This window comes from Penicillium roqueforti (assembly GCF_015533775.1).
Source record: "Penicillium roqueforti strain LCP96 04111 chromosome Unknown scaffold_06, whole genome shotgun sequence".
Classification (NCBI taxonomy): domain Eukaryota; kingdom Fungi; phylum Ascomycota; class Eurotiomycetes; order Eurotiales; family Aspergillaceae; genus Penicillium; species Penicillium roqueforti.
In genome coordinates this window covers 313,167-334,055 of record NW_024067570.1, presented here as the reverse complement: position 1 = coordinate 334,055, position 20,889 = coordinate 313,167, and the positions used below count along the sequence as shown (strand labels likewise).

The 20,889-nt window shown below is 49.2% G+C and overlaps 5 protein-coding genes across 5 annotated transcripts; 1 reads left to right on the top strand and 4 right to left on the bottom strand.

The window, feature by feature from the left end:
• Positions 1-378: 378 nt before the first annotated feature.
• Positions 379-1,603, bottom strand: LCP9604111_3653 (ceramidase; the record flags this gene model as incomplete). The annotated part of the gene is made up of 4 exons (XM_039071265.1): positions 379-565; positions 627-1,143; positions 1,262-1,448; positions 1,514-1,603. 4 exons carry the CDS (start codon positions 1,601-1,603, stop codon positions 379-381), a joined length of 981 nt encoding a protein of 326 aa, XP_038930316.1.
• Positions 1,604-2,476: 873 nt separating this feature from the next.
• Positions 2,477-3,530, top strand: LCP9604111_3652 (putative mitochondrial carrier protein; the record flags this gene model as incomplete). Its single annotated transcript, XM_039071264.1, has 2 exons — positions 2,477-2,531; positions 2,599-3,530. The coding sequence occupies 2 exons, from the start codon at positions 2,477-2,479 to the stop codon at positions 3,528-3,530; spliced, it is 987 nt and encodes a 328-aa protein (XP_038930315.1).
• Positions 3,531-4,115: 585 nt separating this feature from the next.
• LCP9604111_3651 (uncharacterized protein) lies at positions 4,116-5,928 on the bottom strand (the record flags this gene model as incomplete). Its single annotated transcript, XM_039071263.1, has 3 exons — positions 4,116-4,325; positions 4,377-4,442; positions 4,501-5,928. 3 exons carry the CDS (start codon positions 5,926-5,928, stop codon positions 4,116-4,118), a joined length of 1,704 nt encoding a protein of 567 aa, XP_038930314.1.
• A 2,944-nt stretch (positions 5,929-8,872) lies between these two features.
• LCP9604111_3650 (putative prefoldin subunit 1) lies at positions 8,873-9,570 on the bottom strand (the record flags this gene model as incomplete). Its single annotated transcript, XM_039071262.1, has 3 exons — positions 8,873-9,038; positions 9,199-9,365; positions 9,541-9,570. 3 exons carry the CDS (start codon positions 9,568-9,570, stop codon positions 8,873-8,875), a joined length of 363 nt encoding a protein of 120 aa, XP_038930313.1.
• Positions 9,571-10,959: 1,389 nt separating this feature from the next.
• Positions 10,960-12,565, bottom strand: LCP9604111_3649 (transcriptional regulator family: HMG; the record flags this gene model as incomplete). The annotated part of the gene is made up of 3 exons (XM_039071260.1): positions 10,960-12,258; positions 12,306-12,365; positions 12,416-12,565. 3 exons carry the CDS (start codon positions 12,563-12,565, stop codon positions 10,960-10,962), a joined length of 1,509 nt encoding a protein of 502 aa, XP_038930312.1.
• Between the last annotated feature and the right edge of the window lie 8,324 nt (positions 12,566-20,889).

Here is a 20,889-nt window from a genome sequence, read left to right as displayed (position 1 = left end):
CGTCTGAGTGTTTTTCTATTTCTTTCAGGCCCTATGAATGAGTTCGCCGAATCAACGACTATAATAGTTCACAAGCCCGACCCCGTTCTATAGCAACGACCCCCGTGCGCCCCCAATTAAAAAACAAGAGCAAAAGGTATCTCTATGGTCCAAGCCAAAAGATCCGTCTCCGGGACGAATGGTGTTCGCGAAAGCAACGCCAAGAAGATTATAAAGAAAACAGTGCTCTGCTCCGAGTCTCGCGGCAAAGGACAGACAGGAGCGTGGTATCTATTTTATGTCGAGGGTCACATTTGCAAGAGTGTGGTATATCGCCACCCATAAAAATTGGGTGCGAGTAATGAACCAACTGGGAGAGAGAATGTCTCGGCAGCTGTTTCACGTTGACTTCTTGGCTCGGGCTACCGCGGATTCGGATGGCACATCCGAGGTGCGGACCACTTCGGGAATCTGCCAGAAGTGCACCCAGCGCAGGTGGTATTTGTCTTGTTCGTTGTTGAGACAGTGGCGGAGCCAGATTCCCCACGTGATATAGAGATAAGCACCGATGCCAGTCATGATATGCCTGCAAGTGAGAATGAATTAGCAAACAGACCATAGCAATTCATAGTAGGTTGAGCACATACCACCAACCATGTCCTTCCAATAGGAGACCCCATGGAAGACCAACAGAGCGGCGATACCGACGGATCTCAGAGCAGTATATGTTGTCCAAGCCCCAGATGAAGAAACCGCCCAAAAACATGCTCAGTCCATATATCACCATGAACCACATGGTCTTGAGGGTCTTCATGTCGCGCACATTCTCGTAGTTCTGGCGCTCCTTCGTCGGAACGGGAAGTCCCATCCTCTGGCGTGCTAGGCGGTCCTCTTCCGTCGAGTGGCGCCATCTGGGTCGGAGGGTTGTTTCCATAGTGTGCATGCTACGGAAGACGACGACGGTAGTCAGGCACGCGTATGCATTCTGGTGGAAGACTGGGTCTTGGAGATAGTGGTAGTACAGGGTGATGAATACAGCGAGACCTGTGAGCGTAATTCCGAGAAAGACTCGTACGGTGTTGGTCCGGGAGTACGAGAATGAGGCATATGCCATAAGGCAAGTGGTATAGATCATCGAGAGTTCGTCCACTAGCTGCATAGGGTCTGTTGTGGGGTTCACCGGTCAGTATTGCTCTTGCGATCACTCATATCGTTTAAGACATCTTTGGTGGGGGCCCGCCGCCCTTGACCACATCTTGGGGTTAGTGTATAGGAAACTTACACTTGAGGGTCGAGTGAAACAGAAAGCTTCCTGTGCCGACTACTAGGTAGCCAACGAGGGCGACCGTGAAGATTTGGTCATGTCCATTACGACGGCAGCTGCGAATGCCCTGGACTCCAAGCCACATGAACAGCAAATTCGTGAGTGTATTGACAATCTCCGCGGCATAGGGGGTAGCATAATAGTCCTGCGCAAAGAAATATATCAGCCTAGTTCTTGCCTCTGCGCTTCCTCATGGTTGGAAATACACACCTCTTCGCACCAGTTCAAGGTGGAAGTGACAGGCTCCCAGTATCCGGCCTTTGCGGTCGGATACGGAAAGAAGGGCAAAGACCAAGGCATTTATGCTGTATACCAAGGTAGTATAGATGTCGACTCTGTAAGGTCTGTAAGGTCTGTAAGCCCTATAATGTCCTCGAAATTCAAAGAGAAGGGAAAAGAGAAAAGAACAACAAAAAGCACATGACGTCGATAACCCACGGGCTCGTTGGTCCGTGCACACTCCGCGAGATGCCGGATGCAGTCGATTTCTTCACTCGAGGGCTATTTATTGACATATTTGTAATTAAATTTCGATATTTACTTCGATATCGACTTCTCTATTTGTGTTTGTATGTTTCTGCTTGCGTTTGGGGCTGTAAAACAGTATGCATATGCGTTGGAATGATCTACATGAAGTACTCCGTACTCCGAACATACAACAGCCTTACGGTCAAAGAGCCGCATGTGGGATAGTATAGCAGTCATACCATAGTCATACTATGTGGTTGACTTTAGAGTGCCCTGAGCTACTTGAACTATAACTATTCATTGCATAATACTAATCTTCTACTCCGAATATTGTACAATGTATAAAATCAACATAAAATGCCAAGCGGTGTGGCTTATCGATAGCCATTGCTGACCCCGATGACTTCACTGTTTTTCAACGTCTGTCGGCGACCTCGGCAAGACTCAGCACTTGCATTTGCTCTCGATCTTGTTCAATTCTATTTCCCCTCGTTGAATCCCTGGTGGAATGCAAGCCAGTGCCCACATTTGACTGAGACCGTCTTTGTGGACCTCTCTTGTTTTTTTTTTCCGCATCCGGTGGATACGTCTGCCTGACCGCTACGCATACGCGACATCCATGGAGCTCGATCTGGCATTGAATCCTCTACCTTTAAAATAAATATATTCTCTGTCGCCGAAGTCGCGGCCCGGGTTGATCCAGCAATGTCGCAAAATAACACCCTAACGGTGCCACAGGTGAAAACCAACACCTCAACAAGTATGTTTCTGTCCAAGCTCCAATCATTTCCATTTCATTGCTAATCATAATCTGCTTACTGCTATAGCCTCAAAAACACCCTTTCACTTTGCTGCTGGTCTTTGCTCTGGCCTTACCTCCTCCATCCTTCTCCAACCCGCCGACCTCCTCAAAACCCGAGTCCAACAGTCCCAGGGAGCCGCCCTCCTCCCGACTTTGAAGGCTATTATATCCTCTCCGCATCCAATTCGCGGATTATGGCGGGGTACACTTCCTTCAGCCCTCCGCACCGGCTTCGGGTCGGCAATATACTTCACCAGTCTCAACGCATTACGCCAAGCCGTTGCGCAAACCAACCCCAAAGCCTTGACCAATCCGGTAACAAGCGCTAGGTCATCATCTGTCCTCCCAAAACTCTCCAACACAGCCAATCTCACCACGGGAGCCGTCGCAAGAGTCGCCGCAGGCTTCGTAATGATGCCCGTGACCGTGATCAAGGTCCGTTACGAGTCGGACTACTACGCATATCGCAGCCTAATGGGCGCAGGCCGGGATATTGTCCGCACGGAAGGCCTGCGTGGGCTCTTCGCAGGATTCGGCGCCACTGCCGCTCGCGATGCCCCATATGCGGGTCTTTATGTTCTCTTCTACGAACAATTAAAGCGACGGTTCGCCTTGATGGCCGCGAAACCCTCTAATAATGGCGAGGCACCCACCGCTGTTTCGTCCTCGTCAATACACTTCGTCTCTGGTGGAGCGGCCGCCGGCATGGCGACTGCAATCACCAATCCTTTTGATGCCGTCAAGACCCGGTTGCAGCTGATGCCTGCTAAATATGGGAACATGGTGCATGCTACGCGCTTGATGATCCACGAGGATGGCATGCGCAGTCTCTTTGGTGGACTTGGTATCCGCATGGCTCGCAAGGCTATTAGCTCCGCGCTGGCATGGACTGTCTATGAGGAACTCATCCTGCGCGCTGAGAGACGGTGGGAAACGAATCCCCAGATGGGTCTTTAGGCTTGTGTTTTCTGCCTTTCCTGCCCTTGGCTATCTCCCTCCCTCACATCATACCCATTCCACTTTCTGTATTATAGTCCGTTAAGACCCCATTCTAGCTCGCGTCTGGGTCCGTGCTTAGAGATGCATATCTGCATTGAGATTGACCCAATGGGAGGTTTTCTTACACAAAGCTGAGGCCTGACATGTATATTGTACTGCATCTGCATATACTGCTTATCATATCATCCCCGACCCCAACTTTCCATTTATACTAGGGGTATGCCCCAACCTAGCTATACCAAGCCTATGCCCGTGAGATGTTCACTACATGCGTAGATTAGACAGGGTATACAAAGTAACCGGTACGACGAGAGAAGATAGAATCAGAATAAAAACATAGTCATCAGTTCATATCGCGTTACTATACTACCACATGCTCTGTGATATAAAAAGAAACACCCAAAAAAAAAACAAACAAATCTTAACAAAACACAACTTGGCACAATCTCAACAAGAAACCAATAACAACGTTTACATATACCGGAATCCAAATTTCTTGTCACACATCAATCATAGGCAAAACAGCGCTGAATAGGAAACCATTTATGCGAAGACGCGCACGCGGCCCGAAGGGCTCTTCTTCCGGACCAGGAACATCTTGTCCTTTCGGCGGTCGTTGACTTTCAGTTCGGTCATCGAGTGGGATGTCTCGGTGAGCATCTTGGTCTCGCGTAAACGTCGAGTGTGGGCGAAGAGCTGTTCTTGGAAATCGTCGTCGATCCACTTCTTGATGATGATGTAGTTGTTGTCATGCTGTGAACGTGTTAGTCTGCATTGCACACACACGGGGGGTATGGTTCTTACCTCATCCCAATCCCAAGGCAGGCCGTAGGCTATCAAGGTCTCTGGCATCAAGTGCTTGCGATGGACCTGGGATAGTGTTAGTTGAAGCCCTAGTATATGGAGGGATGTATAGAGTACTCCATACCTTGATCCATGTGATCTTCTCTTCCTTCCTCTCGTCCCTTCGCTCTTCCCTCCTCTCTTCCCTCCTATCTTCTTCCTTCTCTTTCTTTTCTTCTTTTTTCTTCTCGTCGTGTTTTTTCTTATTGATGATGCCGTCGATCTCCTCCTCGCTATAGCCAATGCTGCGGAGGTGCTCGCGGAACTCCCTCGCCTTCTGCATGGCCTCCTCAGCCTCCCTCTGCTTCCTCCGCTCCTGTTCAAGCTTCCACTCTTCAACAGCAGCAGCCTTGACAGCGAGCTCCTTCTTCCTCTTCTCCTCGGCTTCCCTTGCCTTTCGCATATCCTCATCTCGGATCTGCTGAATGAGCTTTTCGCGCTCCTCCTCTTCTTCCTTCTCCCGGGCAAGCCGTTTCCACTTCTCCTCTCGCACAAGCTTGTCCCGCGCCTCTTGCTCCTCCGTCAACCTTGCCAGCTCCTTCCACTTTTCCTCCCGCACGAGCTTCTCCCTCTGTATTTTCTCATCCTGAGCGCACGCAATTTCCTTCAACCGCTCCTCCATCAGTTTGCGTCTAACCTCCTCTTGCTCAGCAGCGGCTCTTTTCTCCGCCGCCAGCTGCTTGAGCTGGTAGCGCTCCCCAGCCTTGCGCTCCTCCTCCTCGGATAGATGCTTACGCTCGAAGTGCTGCAGCTTACGCAGCCGATCCGAGATCTCTTCCTCGTACTCTAGCTCCTCCCTGAGCATGCGAGAGTCGTGCGGATCGGGCTGGTTCACAATGATTTGCTCGCGCGAACGTGAATGCTCATGTGAACGCTCCTGCTCGGCGCGCCGAGACTTTTGCAGCTCCCGCTGGAGCCGTTCGATCTCCTGCTGATGCTTCCAGAGATCCATGTCCTGGCGGAGGTCATTGCGCTCCAGCAATTGTTGGCCTATGTCTTGCCGGATGTCGTTGCGCTCCATCATGTGTTGGTTCATAGCCAGCTCGTGATCACGTTGGAGGGGAGAGGCTGTGCGCGAGACGTTGCTGACGGCGCGCTCACGGCGGCGCGGGGCGACAGGCACCTGCACGATGTCTTCCTCCTCTTCATCCTCGAAGCGGTTGACGTTGTACTTATCGCTGAACCGCTGCTGCACTCGTCGAGACTGGGGCTTGTTCTCCGACCGGCTCTCTGATTTCAGCCCTTGCTCGTTGAAAATCATTACCGCCGGTGCGGTGGGTGCCACTGGTAGTTCATACTCGCGGTGTCGGCTACTGATCGAGGCCGACCGGGGTACACGGGTTTGGATAGGTGGTGTTATGTACTCGCGTGTGATGATTTCCGGGCGGCGCTGGCGAGAAACAGAGCGCTCGCGGATATGGGTTCTGACACCTGTTCGCCGGGTGGAGACGTCGGTCTCAAACTCCGAGTCGTGAGAAGAATACTCGTCGTCATACATTGCTCGTACGGGCATTTTTGGCTGGGTTGCGACCAGTCGGGTATTGATAATATAGATTCCCTGATAGAGGGGCGCTGGGCGGGGTTATCACAGAAGATACGAGAGATACCCCAAGAGAAAGCGAGAGAAATGAGAAGTAAGCTGAAGAATAAAAACTGGCTGAAATACTCGAAATTTGTGTACGAGAGGTGTGCGCTTAGATCTTCAGCCAAAGCGGGGGAGGGGTTGGGGAGAAAGAGAAAAGGAAAAAGGAGGAAAGCCAGGGAGTGCCCTTTTATTTTGTTCAGGCGTCATGGGCGTCATTTTTAATTCACACTGTATTTCAGCCTCATGCATAATCTTTGGATTCGACTCGAGAATCTTTTCCTTCGACAGACTCCACCCTCTTTCTTATATTCCCTTCTATCCTTCATATACTATTTCCAGATTCCCTCACTGTTGTACTCGGTACATTGTCCACACTGTCTACTCCCACTCCAGCGTTGGGATACCATCATCACCAAGGCCCCACTTCGAGTCCATTCTCGAGGATTGATGTTAGCGCCGTTGACACCGAGGCACTCTAATATTAGTTCTTTTAGACCACACATTAGGCAGTGTCGCGACACAGACCCGCGACACATGAAACCACATTCTTTGTATACGGAACTCAAACCAGACCCTTCGCACTAACTTTGAATGAGCCGTTGAGCACGCATCCAGGAGACATCAGGCGGTTACTGAAACCGTGTTTGTTGTGATCTCGTTTTCCTGTGGATCACCGAGTCGCGTCTTGAACCCGTACGGAGCACTTAAACTGGGTCCCCTTTAGCGCTGAGTCTTCCGACCTAATATGTTGTATCCATAATCGGGACTTCGAGATACCATTCGCTGCAACACTGCATTGGGCACCAACAATGTCTCATGTCTTCTCCATCCCAGGCTCCATCCACGGTTGATCTATATCCATTTTAACACACAGTAGCTCGCCGGGTGGGGCTTTGCACCCATGGATATTAGTCGCCGCTTTTACGGGGGCGAAGGATTGCGCCCACTTGGACTGAGTGACTCGGCGAAAAGCGGCGGGAAAACAGCCGGAAATGGAAATTTCATAGCTGGGAACGTGATGCTATCCATGGAACGCAGCGGTGAACCTGTGGACGAGGTCGGGTGCTCCCGTGACGTGACCCATGGACTGCTGACTCCCGCACCCGACTGGCTTCTCTTGGTTCTTCGTCACGTCTATAAACACTAACATTTGACTACATTTCAAATTTCTAGTCCTTGAAGACCAGAATCTATGGAAGTTGTACACGGCCGTGTCGGTGCGAGTCTCCAATACCCCACTACATCAGTCTTCTGACTGTACGGAGTAATTCAAAGCGACTACTCCGTAAGTGGAATATCACTAGTTATATTCCCACCACATGATTGGATGAAAGAGGGGGGCAGTCACGTATATCCATCTTTCTGACACCCTAGGCTAAAGCTATGGAGCTGGACAACGCATAGCTGCAAATAATATCACAATCCTTTCTAGTTGCCACTGGCCCAAGGGTTGGCACGGCATTTCTATCCAAGGCAAAAGACACAATATCAGAACCATGGGAAGCCAGAGATTGATATAACTACACACTCCACTTAAGCATTGCTATCAAACTTAATGTTGAGACACCTAACCCGGAAATCCTCTGAGGCCTGATCCTCGTACTCCAGAATCATCAATTTCAAATCCGAAGCTAGTACCAATGTGATCGAGGCCTGTTGCTAGATTGATCCACTTGCAGATTCCGAAGATGGAGCAGACAAGGCCTGCTTGGCTGTCGTACGATTACGATTCAAACCGATATACCCATACCCATAGTCTCGCCCATTCTATTCTCGAATCTATTAATTCACTGCGTAAAGCGGATTCCGTTCGGCATCTCCGAGATGAACTCATGTTGCCATGAGGGAGGGACAGGATAAAGGTCAGAGCTCATATGGACTAGTACGTGCCCGACTAATACAACATAGTACCACAGACCAACGCCATTGGCGTCATCTCTGTAGCCAGGCCCATTTTACCCGGACAATGACGTAGATATTGGCAGCATAGGCGCTCATTCCTGGAATGAGAACTGATAAGACATGATTCATGTGACAATACCAAATGGAAATGTTTTCTGTGGACTTTGCGCTACTGACCTTTTCTACCTTGGATCCTTGAGGACCTTGTTGAAGTATACTTTCGATCAGACCCCTTTGCATATCAGCCCTATCAAATTGCCATTTTGGTGAGACACTATGCAGATATTAGGCACCTACCTTGTACGCACCTTATTGCATGTCGTGTAATACTAGACAGCCTGAAATAAGTAAATTTAAACGTGCTTCGCATTTGACCCTTGCATCGTCGGAAATGGCAGCTGCAGCACTATGAGCTACTACCCCACAATGCGCTTGACAGCTAGCACAATGAACATATTAAATTGGGATGTTGGCACCGAGGCTACGTATTTCTCGTTAGACGAAGATCAATCAACTCTTAAATCCAGGATTAGGATTAGATAAGAAACCACAGAAGGGGAGGATACCTGTGTAAGCAAAGAGATTATAATGGTACGCTCTTTCCTCGCTTGATTCATTCAAGAAAGACATTTTTGCAAACAAAACTCCGGGTATCTAAGTCACCAGCCGGCAATCCAAGTATGTATAGTCGCCAGAACGTGACCAGGAGCCGGACATAGAAGGGCAGATATTGTACCTTCCGTGCATCTCCCCGGCATAGTGTATCATATCCACCAACCCATCGCAGGTCCGCCCGGAAGAAAATGACAGAGCAGAATCAGCCTTGTCCGTTCCTGCCCATTAATATTCACATTCGCGAGAATCGCTAAACCTTTGGTATAAAGATACCACAATCAAGGATACCCGCCACATGGGAGCGCATCGCGTTCGCGTCTCGCTCTCGTCTCATATTCTTATTCCAACAATCTACTCACGCCCTCCCAGACTTGAGAATCTGCTCCAAGTTCTCACGACTCTTCTGGTTCGTCGTCTCGTGATATTGCAGCTTCTTCTCGAGGTTGGAGATCTCAGCGGTGGCCTCGCCACTCTCGCGCACAAGACGCTTGTTGACTATGCCGACGGGAACGTTGACGAACCTAGAACAGGGCGATAAGTCAGTTTCATTTCACGAGAAAAGGGGCGAATGAGTGATCTCGCCGACTGTCTCACAGTTTCGGGGTTGCGAAATTGAAAACAGGAAAAGAAATGTGATAAGAAACAAGAAGCCAGGATAGGAAAGAGAAAACAAAAGCTCACATTTTCCCGACACCCTCGTAAACATTCGTATCAGAAGGCAACTCAGACAACTCCTTCGATGTAAGCTGTAGCATGCGGATATCGCGCTGCTTGGCCGTCATATGAGCCTTGGTGATACTGATCTGCTGCTGCGAGGAGATCGCACGGGTCTCAATCTCCTGGAAGAGCTGTAGTTGTTTAGAGCCATTAGCATTTGCTTGTCTTTATTGGAATTGACGTCCTCAACCGGAAACAGAGACAAGAGGCTGAGTGAGACCGAATTGGCTTGGCACACCGCTTCCCATGACCATCTGCTCGCGGTATCCCACACAAATATGTAAAATGATTCAGTCTAAGACACACCTTCTGGAGAGCTTCGTTGGGAATCGACATCTTGGCTGTGGATTGTCTTCGGAGCTTGGATGCGGTTGAGGGGTAGGAGGTAGGAGGGGTGCGGAGGACGGGCGGAGGTGAATTTGTTTTGTTGTGGACTCCGGATTAGAGGTTTGATTTTCTCGCTGGAGGAAATGGGTATCGATCGATTGATTTTTATTGAACTGTTTCGCACGGGTGTCTCTGTCAAATGTCTTGGCCAACAGGATCAATTCGACTTGCTCGGCGAAGCCTTGGGGTTGAGGCGGTGGGCAGGCGGGGCGGTGGAGTATTGCCTGACTTAGGGCTCGAGGTATACGAGAGGTATACGAGAGGTGTGTCAGGTCTCAGAGAGAGCATGGAGTTTGTGTTGGGAAAGGCAGATTGATGTGTTTGTCACTATTATGTGTCTCTTTGGTTGAAAGGATCTAACTGGATTAGATCAAGGTTGACTTCAGACATTCACACCGTATGAACTGTCTAGGAAGCGCAGGCGCAATACACCTAGAGCCCCTTGAGTTAAAAAGAAAAAAATGAGACAGAGGTCTTTGGTATTCAAACCAATTTATTAGAAAGAGATACCTATATGTTCTGTCTAGCAGGAACGACATATTCATACAAGAATTGTATGCACCAGGCTCATGACAGTATTTTGGACTTGAATAGCTTCATTCAAAGTGGCTAGTCCTATTCCAAATCTCATAAATAAGAAATCTAGCAGTTTTACTTCAAGGGGCTAAACAAGTTTGCAAAACCAGGCGAACCCATAAAGACATGGAAATCACTAGGACCATTGCCCATCGGGACCTTCCAGCATATGGCAACCGCACGTGAATCTCTCAAGTAGCGGTGTAATAGAGTACGATAGAACGAGACATCATAATATCCCCTGCAAGCCATGAGATCCAAGATCTGTTCGGACATCACTGCCCTTTACAGCATGTGAAGATCCGCGTAGGCTAACTAATCTAAGACCGGTGACAATCAAAAGCAATTACCTAACATCTAACGGCTTCAAGATACGGAATAGAGAAAGATTTGAATGGATATTTGCTAAAAAAAAACCAATGGGCATTAAAAAAATCACGATTCCTCCCAGTGCATAATTCCTTCGACGTGAAAATATCAGAAATCTAAAGACCAGACCCTAAGTATCGAATCGATTTCCAGCCAGATCCGAAATCAAATGAAAGTAAGACAAAGTCCAGATTGATGGGCATGACAGTATGAAAAGTAAAAGACCGAACCAAGGAGATTATTCATGATTCCCGTACGCCCAGACTCCGTCTCCCATTGGCGTGGCCGACTCTGCTCATGTTCTCATCCAGGAGTACAGCAGTAAGTTGGTCAGCCAATTAATAACGTGGGAGACTATGAAAGGCCCGATAGCCATGGGTATTGCTTGAGTGCTTAATAGTTGTTAGAGTTGGGCTCAGTGGAGCACCACATCTCGAACTCAGAGCTGGTGGGGTCAGCCATGCTTTCATGGCGAACCATATCCCATGATGGATCCCGGCCTTCGAGGCTCTGCATGCTGGGGAGGTAGGCAGAGGTCATGCTGGAATGCGCGTATGAAACGGCGCCGGAAGACATGGCCGGCGCCGATGAGGCTGTGTAATAGCCGGTTGGAGTCTCGTCAGCCCAAGTGTATGAGCCAGGGTTGGCATAGGAAGGAGCGGACATGGCGGAAACTCCAGACTCGCCGTTGCTGAGAAGACGGGGGTCCATGTCGTGCATGGGGAGACCGTGCGAGTGAGTAAGCTGAGGCTGGAGCAACTCATGGTGAGTGGCACCAGGGAGACCGGCGAGGGAAGAGCCATATCCCATATCCTGTTGAGGGCTGTTGGAGCGGTAGTGCATGTCTCCGTAGGATTCGGTGGGCTGCATCATTGGGAGGCCACTGGGATGGCTTGTGTTTTGCCAGGAGGGGTGAATATATCCGGGTGTCATCATGGAGTCAGGCCCAAATGGTGAGGAATCCCGGCTACTATCGTAGTAGGCCTCTTCGAAGCTTTGGGATCGTGAGTGGGCGTAAGGAGACCCGCGATACGTCGTCGATCCAAGGTCACTTTCCATGTCAGAGAAACCGCCTTCATCGGCAACATGTCCTGGTGTGAGGGCAGGAGAGCCACTATCACGTCGGCTGGCAGTGGTTGCGGCTTTGTTGGGGGAGAACTTGTAGTTAGGATGTGTTGCGGCATGGTTGTCACGTTCGAGCTTTGCTAGATCTTCGTATTTCCGTCGGATCTCAACCGGCTCTAGCTTCCAGCCCTGGCCAGCGATCTTGGAGACGATCTGGTGGTTGTTCGCACCCACTAGTCGCTTGGTGCGCTCGGCATATGCAGACCGATAAAGCATGAAGGAATTCATGGGTCGAGAGATCTTCCCGTTCTTCTTGCGGACCTCGTCCTGTCGCTCAGAGGCCGATCGAGAGACCCAGGCGTCCATGTCTTTGATAGGAGTAGTGTGAAAAGATTCAGTAAGCTGACTGATGGGTCCCTCAAGCTGGATACCTGAATCGGAGAGTTCTCTCCGGTTACGGTTGCGCCGCTGTCGGGCTGCCCTGACTGGAGCGTCTCTGACTGGTGTTTTAGCACGAGAACTGGGGGACCGTGACCAAGCTGGCGAAGAGGTCCTGGTAGGTGACCCCATTGGGACGAGATCTTCATCAGATACCGGAGGAGGCGTGGTGACCTGGCCAGACATGATCTATCTTGGTCAGTGTCGGTCAATGGAGAAATGGGAGTAAAACTTACCGATTGAGGAGGCATGTGAGGATAACCGGGGACGGTGTAGAACGGAGGAGACCCGTAGTGCTGAGATGGTTAGCATTGCTATGAGGCAACAGCCAGAAGATCAGACTCACTATTTCTTGGCCACTGATTTCACCAGACATCTGCATGTTGATGCACACTGCTCGGTACGTTCCAGGACCTTGGAAGGACTCTTCGGGCAAGGGATGTCCGTCTGTAGATTGGGGAGGTGTAGGAGGAATGGGTCTTGCAACCAAAGTCATTGTTGTGAAGCTGATGAGATAGGATAAAAAGAGGATATGAGTTGAAAGCTAGAGAGGAAAGAAGAGAAAGAGGGTTTCCAGAAAGAGGAAAGAAGTGGAAGAGGTGTAGAATCAAGATATTCTCTGCTGTCCTACGCAGACGGGTTTGTCTCGCAGTTACGCTCTCCTGAAAGAGAGGTCTCAAACACGACTGCAGATGCACCCGCTGGCAGGTGAGACACGCACTGCAACAATCCAATTGGATGTGTGGATGTAGGTAAGTATGAAGACCCTAGGTATGGAGATCAAGTGGATATGTTCAAAGAGGAAAGACAAAAGCCAAAGACTTGGATATTGCCGATTGAAAGATGGGCGGGTCTCGCAATAAATAGAGGAGAGGGGAGAGCAGGCAAGTAGCCAGAGAGGCTGAAACCTCCAGAAGAAGGCCTGGAATACAATCCGCACTCTAGTTCTGGATGTGATTCTGAGATTATTTGGATTAAATCGAAATAGAAATGCAATTTAATATTCTCATTAATGGAATTAATCGCATTTTCCAGATTTATTTAATTGGATTTCGCTTTTCTTTATTTGATTTCCTTTCCTTTCCCTTTTCTACTCTAAATCCAGTGGAGGCGTTCATGGCAGATTATTTACCACTTTGGTCCTAGTCCGTGCTATTGGCGTGATAGGCTGCATTTGCAATATTCCATTCAATGCTGAAATAGCATGGAGATGGATCTGTGACTGCCCTATATCCCAAACATATTGTCTTTGTGCCAAATTTGGACACCTACAAATAGCCTGGAGAGAAAGAAAAAGCTTCGGCTGGGTGACGATGTACGGCTCCAGTATGGAGCCATTGCACTAGGGCAGACCATGGGCCTGTAGGGTCTTTCCACCGCCCGAGACCCGGGGATGCAATAGGCCCGATTAAAATGGAAAAGGAGACATCCGGAGCCGGGGTAGGTGGAAATGTAAATGTAGTGTGATCTTAGCTTGGATGCAGGGTCGTTGGGATATTTCTTTTTTCTTATTTTTATTCTTTTATACTTGACACTGACACTGACACTGACATTCGAAAAAGAAACCACGGGGAGGCGTATAGTTAGCAGATGCAAGTAACCAGAAAGACACTAGCTCGGACAGAAACGGGAAAATGAAGCACTAGTTGCATGCCATCCGTTGCTGTCAAGCGCGATATACGTGATACTGTACGGCAGACGTTTAGAGAACGTCGCAGAGTAAAGCCAAGCCTGCAAGACATGCGAAGGATCATGACAATACCAGTAACCTCCACTCGCTATCACACCGATTCGCTCGTCTCCTCCGTACGAGTCATGAACGACCACTTCTATCGAGGCATATCCGGTCCAACCAACCAGGCGAGAGAACTGCTCCCCCTCAAAGTTCCCCAGTCAGCCTGCGCGGAGCAAACCATGGATGGCTATGCAGAAAAAGGCAGCAGTCTCGACGGCCGGTGTGTATCATTGGGTCCCGGGGATTCGGGGAGTCGGGGGGCATTTTTCCCTTTTCCCCTTCTGCCGTCTTCATTAATGTAGGTCTGAGCTTCGGGGGGAAACTCTTGTCCCGGTCTATCGCGGCTGTAGTGGAGTGGGCCCGCGCTGATCGACGGTAACCTGCCATCGCGTCCAGGGTTGGAATCGATATCGTGACCGGCAAATCCACCAAGTCCAGACCGCCACATCCACGCTGATTGGCTGGCTTCGACCGGCGTAATAAATCCGGCGAAGGCCCACGCCAGGAATGGCTCGATTGATTGTGGCACGGGGGCCATTTGCTGGGCGTGACCTGCCGTGCCCTCATTTTGACTACTGCTCGGGTTCCCTTCCGTGGATACGTCTCGGATCGTGCCATTTCACTAGATGGTACGGGGTCGATTGAGATTTAACTTGCACGGAAACGCCGATCTATAATTTGTAATCTTCTCATCGGATTTCGGCTTGTCCAGGTCTCCAGATTCATCTGTCAATGTTAAAAATCCAACGCCACGGGAAGTCATGAACTCATTGAACGCATGGAAGATCTCCCCGACCAGTTCTTGTCAGATCTCGCCATTCCATACATGCACGGCGGTTCGCGCTTACTCGGGGACATACTCTGAACTCATGTCCAGATCAAGATTAGCAGATACGAGCAATTGCTTTGACGGTGCCCCAGGCCAGACCGGATAGGCCATGGCATACAAGGATGTTGCCAAAGACTGGATGTGGCTGTTTACAAGTACGACGAGCGCACCAACCAAGCCCTGCAGTTTTTCTAGAAGACTATCATCCCCCGCGGACTGGCTCGTGGGCTACTTGGGACCTTGGACGCAGGAACCAGCCACGTTATTGCATGCCCTCTCGCCGTGTGGCAGTCTTGGCCATGCATGTTTTCTTTGTCTGGCCCTCCCCCCTGTCCTTGTCGGGCACTCGAAAACCGCCTAGAGGGACGCAGCACGTCAATCAATTGCTAGAATAGTGGAGTGCAGATGCCATGTGTGATCTACAACTGTTGAAGGCTGAGACCTGCAGCATGTCCATGTGGGCTTTACCCCTGGCTCAAAGAAGGTGGGGAGTTGATACAAGCCTGCGCATTGAGCTTATCTTTTGACCTTTTTTTAATCCCCAGGTGGCCCTGTAAGCATCTTATTCGTGGTCCATATGCCGGGATGGTATGGGGCTGAGCCAAAACGGATTCCACGTGTTTTTGAATGATCAAAGCGATCAAAGAAATAACATTGAGACCGTAACCAAGCTCTTTCCGCCGACTCGGAGGAAAGCATTTGGACTCACTTTGTAGTGTTTCGTATACCAATCCCATTCGATAGTCGAAACACCTCCAATGCCTTGTCCTTGAAGTCGTACAGCCCTTAGCTTTGATGCAGCATATCCTTAATCCAAATCTCTAGGACTAAAAATGAGGGATCAATAGAGTATTCTCCGCCGTACCGGGGGATCATCGGTGCCAATCACTAAGGCGCTGTCAACCGGAATTTCAAATCCCGTTCCCAACAAGGCTAATCGACGACGAATGAGGTGCTCAAGCGTCCGAGCCATTGCTGCAACTGGCTGCGCACTCACGAACTCTTCTCTATCACGTATGAACCCGATTGACAGCTAGGATCACCCCGCTCAAGTCTCCACTGATTTCCTTCGAAGACCTTCTAGAAGTCCAGTGCCCCGACAGAAGAGGATAAGCCCCAACTCTAACCGTCCGTTGGTCGCAGTTCAGTCTGCTGACTCGACTGCGTTCGGATTGCACAATGTGCACAGACTCAGTCTGACCGGTTAACGGCGTTTCATGTCAGTCCTTCTCTTTCATCCCTGATCGCCTGTCCAAATGTCCAAGTGTTTCGAGTGTTTCTAAAGATATCCTCGTTTCAAGTTATTCTCGCGTTCATTGTTGCTATTTTCATAGCGATAGCAATGATAGCATGGGAGAAAGAGAGAAAGAGAAAGACGCCGGGGATCGATCAGCACGGGGAAAGGAGATCTACATTTGATAATGAAAACCAGCATAAAAGAAGGGTAAAGGGGCGGACTAGCCTCAGCAACTTTGTTACTCACATTCTCATTCGATGCCATCTGGACATGTTCCCCGATACCCCGATGCCCACGTCCGATACCCTGAACCTTGCACCCTAGTCCCCATAGTCCCACGCCTTTAGCAGGGGCCCTGGTCAAAGTGGCCAAATATGGCTGCTGCTCTTGTTATCTTGCGATCTGCCTGTCCTTACCTAACAGATAATCGGCCATGAAAGGGCCTGCGTGGGTTTAACTTCGGGCGTAGCTGCATTCGATCACCACACACGAACGCCATGCCACCTGTTGACCAGGTTCTCGAACTCAATTGCGAGTTGCCTCACCACAAGTCGACCACGGCCCGCGGTCAGGCCGCGATGGATTACGAGAGCCAGGAAGAGCGGGGAGAAGTTGCACACCGGGATTGACGAACTAAAAGGAGACTTGTAGGCCGTAGACCGGAGTTAGCCAGCAACCAACGGTAAATCACGCGCAAACGGCGGATCGTCATTTGACGTTCGCCCGTGGGCCGTGATGGGCCTTAACTCTTCTTCGAGCCCCATACAACCTAACTCTATCCTATCAAACCCTAACCTTTGAGAAAACTATCGTGGAAAAGAAAAAAAAGACTAATAATGTCCCCGACAAGCGACGACCGACATGGGTGGATAAGATGGTGAGATCAGATCTGGGTTCCCCAATTCCCAGACCGCCACGAGGCAATCCTCCTGCGCAACCTTACACAATAGCGGCTAGATTTAATTTGTCATGCTTGTATACCGGGGTCTGATGCGCTTGATACCCAAAGGGGAGAATGAGCTGCGTGCAATAATCTGCAAGCCTCAGCCATATAGCCAAAATATAGTCCTGGCAGCAGCCAACAGTTGGGATTTCCTCACGATTGGTGCAAATTTGGGACCGTTGACGGTTTATCTGCCAGAATACGGGCGACGAACTATGTAGTTTTTGAGGCGTCCTTCGTGCTGCGTACGGAGTACTCCGTAGATGCATCTTTTGTCCTGCGCTATTTTTCCTGCTATCACACCTTGCCTGTTGTGGTTAATGTATAAGTTGTAGAAGTCGTGTTATCCCTGGCCAACATTGACTACACGTCTTCGTTCCTCCCCCTCTTCCCTCGGTTTTCTCTCTTTTAATATTTTATTTTGCCAATTCCCACTAGTTTTACATAGGGGCTGTAACGGACGTCGATCTTCATATCGAGGATTTGGGGGAATAGACTTTGCATCCCCCCTCAGATGTGGAAAGTTGATATGTGTGATTTGGGTGTCACAACTCTAACGCCCGACGACCCGTTCCTCGGAGATCGGACTGCCCGAGACGCTAGGTATGGTTCTTGTTTCTGATTGATTAACTTGTATAGACTGACATTCGCTTGTATTGTCCAAGATCGGTCGAGATGGTACCGTGTTTCCTACGAGCAAAGTCCAGGCTAAGAGAAAGGAGTCAGAGAGAAGCTATTAGGAGAAATTGTCGGAGAGGCTAGATTTGGATTCTCAGATATAGCGGTCTATTTTCTGTGTTCTCTGTCTTTACCGTGGTCAAGATACTTGATTTGATTATCGGACGAATGTTTTCCATGGTCAACATTCTCCGCGGTCAACACCAGTTCTCCACCCTCAGAATCACGGAAATCAACAAGTACAATCTAACGCCCAGAGCTAGCCGGATGAACCGAGACCCGATCACTAATACTAGCAACTCAAAAGTCCCTATGGGGTACTGGTCCGTACCCCGGCCCAGATTAACCCTAGAGGACCCTAGCCCCATCGACCAGGACCCTGGTCGGCTTGGCTTCCGGTCACCTGTTCAGAGATCGTCCGCGGACATAGCTATCTCCGGACCACCCATAGCCCTACTGTACCTTTTACAATGTACGTTGTCCAGATATGACCCGATCGGCGAGACGCGTTACTCAATTTGTGCAAATCATGGACATTAGAGTTCGCCGAAAGCTGAAATCCATGACTCAGACGAATCAGAGACATGTGGCATGAGCTAGAAAGGGTGAGGCCAGGCGACGACAAGAGCGAAGATCGTGGGTATCAGAGTTTCGCGCGACGTATGGCGATAGTGTCACCTATCCGTCACATCCAACGGCGCCTTGACTACGGAGTACGGAGTACGGAGGGCCTAGTGCAGGGTAGGACTGCTCCACTGCGGGTATCGGTGCACTAACTATGTTGTATCAGTGGGTTCAGTATGCGGGCTTTCGGCTCCGGATTCTGGCGTACCTATGTCGGTACTGATTCCCAGGGAAAACGGAACGAATACGGGATACGAGGGGTTTTTCTCTACGCGCTAAGAGAAATTAATGGCTGCCTCATCGCGAAACATCCTGGTCGTTATCCAAATTGGAATAGGAATCCCGATCTTCAATCTGTAGGACGGGTTGGGTTCCTAGTTGGGTCTGGTGGATTTGAGGGGCAAACGATGGGACAGAGGGATTCTCCGCTTGGGAATATGAGGAGTTGGGTCTTGAAGCAGGGGCCAGTGCTTGGTATAATATTATACTTATATGTTGTAGAAGTATAGAAGTAGATATTGTACCTGATCTATGCATATGGTGGAGTACGTACTTTGATCAAAGAAAGAGATCTCCAAAGACAAATGCAATTGTCTTTCCTTTCGTTCAAGGAAACTAGCCTACTAGCCTAATGGCTTACTGGCTTACTGGCGTAGCTAGGTAGTGGGGGGTAAATAGTCTGTGGCCACCCGTGTCGTTGACAAATACTTCCCTGCTCGCAATCCATTCTTAGACTTGCTTTTCTATTTTATGTTTTATAATCATGACGTCTGTATTCAAAATCTGTTATATAGCTCTCCCCATATTCCATAGCTATAGCACTATCTTTGTAAGCATCTAACTCTCCAGAACGGCAGTTACACCCTCTGAGTGGCCGGGCCAGACTGCGAAACTCCACTCTCGCTGTTCTCCCACTTTTTCTTCCACATTTCCAGACAAGAGGCTATGAGCTGCATGAGTGGAGAAAAGGATCAAGAACGCTTGGATCATGATCGTGTCTGCCGTGTGAACCTAATAATACGTCTATGTGCCGTACTTAGATTGCCCTAAGCTTATTCTGGCAATGCCACGAAAGGAGCTACGGAGTTATGCAGTGTGGAGTACATATGGAGTACGGAGTCTCCGTAACGAACAGACTAAATCTCTAGATCCCGAAAAGCGAACCCCGGGACTATTTTCTGATTGGATCGGTAAGCTTCATTTTAATAGCTAATCATTGCCTTCCAATTAATATAGTTATCCGTCCCTGGCGGTCTCGATTCTCAGCCACAAGAAGGCGAACTAAGTGGCTACTCCGCACGGCAATGAGACATACAGTATCATAGCTACAATACCATAGCGGGGGATTCGGGATTTACAACTCCTTCACTTCATCGTAGATCTTTTGGTTTCGACATACCTTGGAACGTATAGATGTGCAGATATAGTTAGTTCCAGATCTGATCTTGTTCAACGTCGGGAGAGAAACCATGGTAAACAGGTGGATAATGACATTGACATTCCCATTCACACCGGAGCTCGCCGTCTGTAGAATCCGGATATTGCGGATATTGTAGTCTATGGGGTGTACATTCGCCTGTGTTGGGTTCATTTCCCTAAATCGTTCATTTTATTAGAAGTTTCTCTATTTTCATCATTAGCCTAAGTGCTCCATACAATCCACAATATCCGTGCCCAACCCCCTAGAGTAAACTTATGACAGCAATGACACATTGACAGGACGGCAGATCAACTAACTAGTTAGTCCTGTTACCTGTATTACAAACCCAAATAGCTGAGATAGGGGGCAAGGGATGAGCATGCCGCTAGCGCTACAACATACACGATTCAATGCATGATCTACGTCGATCGCCTCCGGTTAGCGCCTGGGCTAATCGCTCGCAAGTTGGATGTAAGTTGACTGCGCCGCATGTTAGACCCTACTGAGTAGGCTAGATGCTATCGCCATACTTTTTCCAACGGCTTTAGTGTATCGGTAATATGTCCAGAGTCGTACGGCGTATCCGTACATAGGTACAATCGTGGAGTTTGCCCTTGCTCATAGTCATCGGGCATCTGCCTAATCCTAATACATGTGGAGTGGGACATTACGATGGGCGGGAAGAACGTTCTTTTGTCACTCCTTTTTTTGGGTCTCTCCTTTTCGTTATTATTATCTCCGGAGCCGATGCTTAGGCTCTATTGTGTTTGTGGTAAATGAAATGAGACAATTAAGTAAAGAAATGGCATAATATGATTGAGAGACAGGGGCTGGAGCTGCTTCAAACGCTGTGAGCCGCATTCCGTGGTAGCACGGAGTACTACCTAGCTGGGTATGTAGGTAGCTCGGTATGTTAGTAGGCGTATACGGTTGGCTGTGCAACTGGGTAGGACTGCGTTTAGGTATTGCTTTTGCAGCAAGGGGTATATGTCGATCGACGTATCGGTCGATTTGGATCTGGACTGGGCGTCAGACTTTTGTGTTGACGACCACGTTGTTTTCGATAGTCGATAGGATGGATATGCAGCCATCTTGTAAAGGAAGCAGATGTTGATCTGCTTTATTTGATCGACTGAAATGGTTTACAATAGGTTAAACTGTAAGCACTTAGTTTACTGGTTTGCATATGTGGCTCTACTACTTGGACAGGGCTGCATATATAGATCTAAGATGTATACAGCCTTGTCCAAACATTTCCCATCTACCTTCCATCAACTTCAGCAAGCAAGTAGTTCACGATTAATATCAAATAACATTGTCTATTAAAATACACTTGTCCTTGTCCACCAAATGG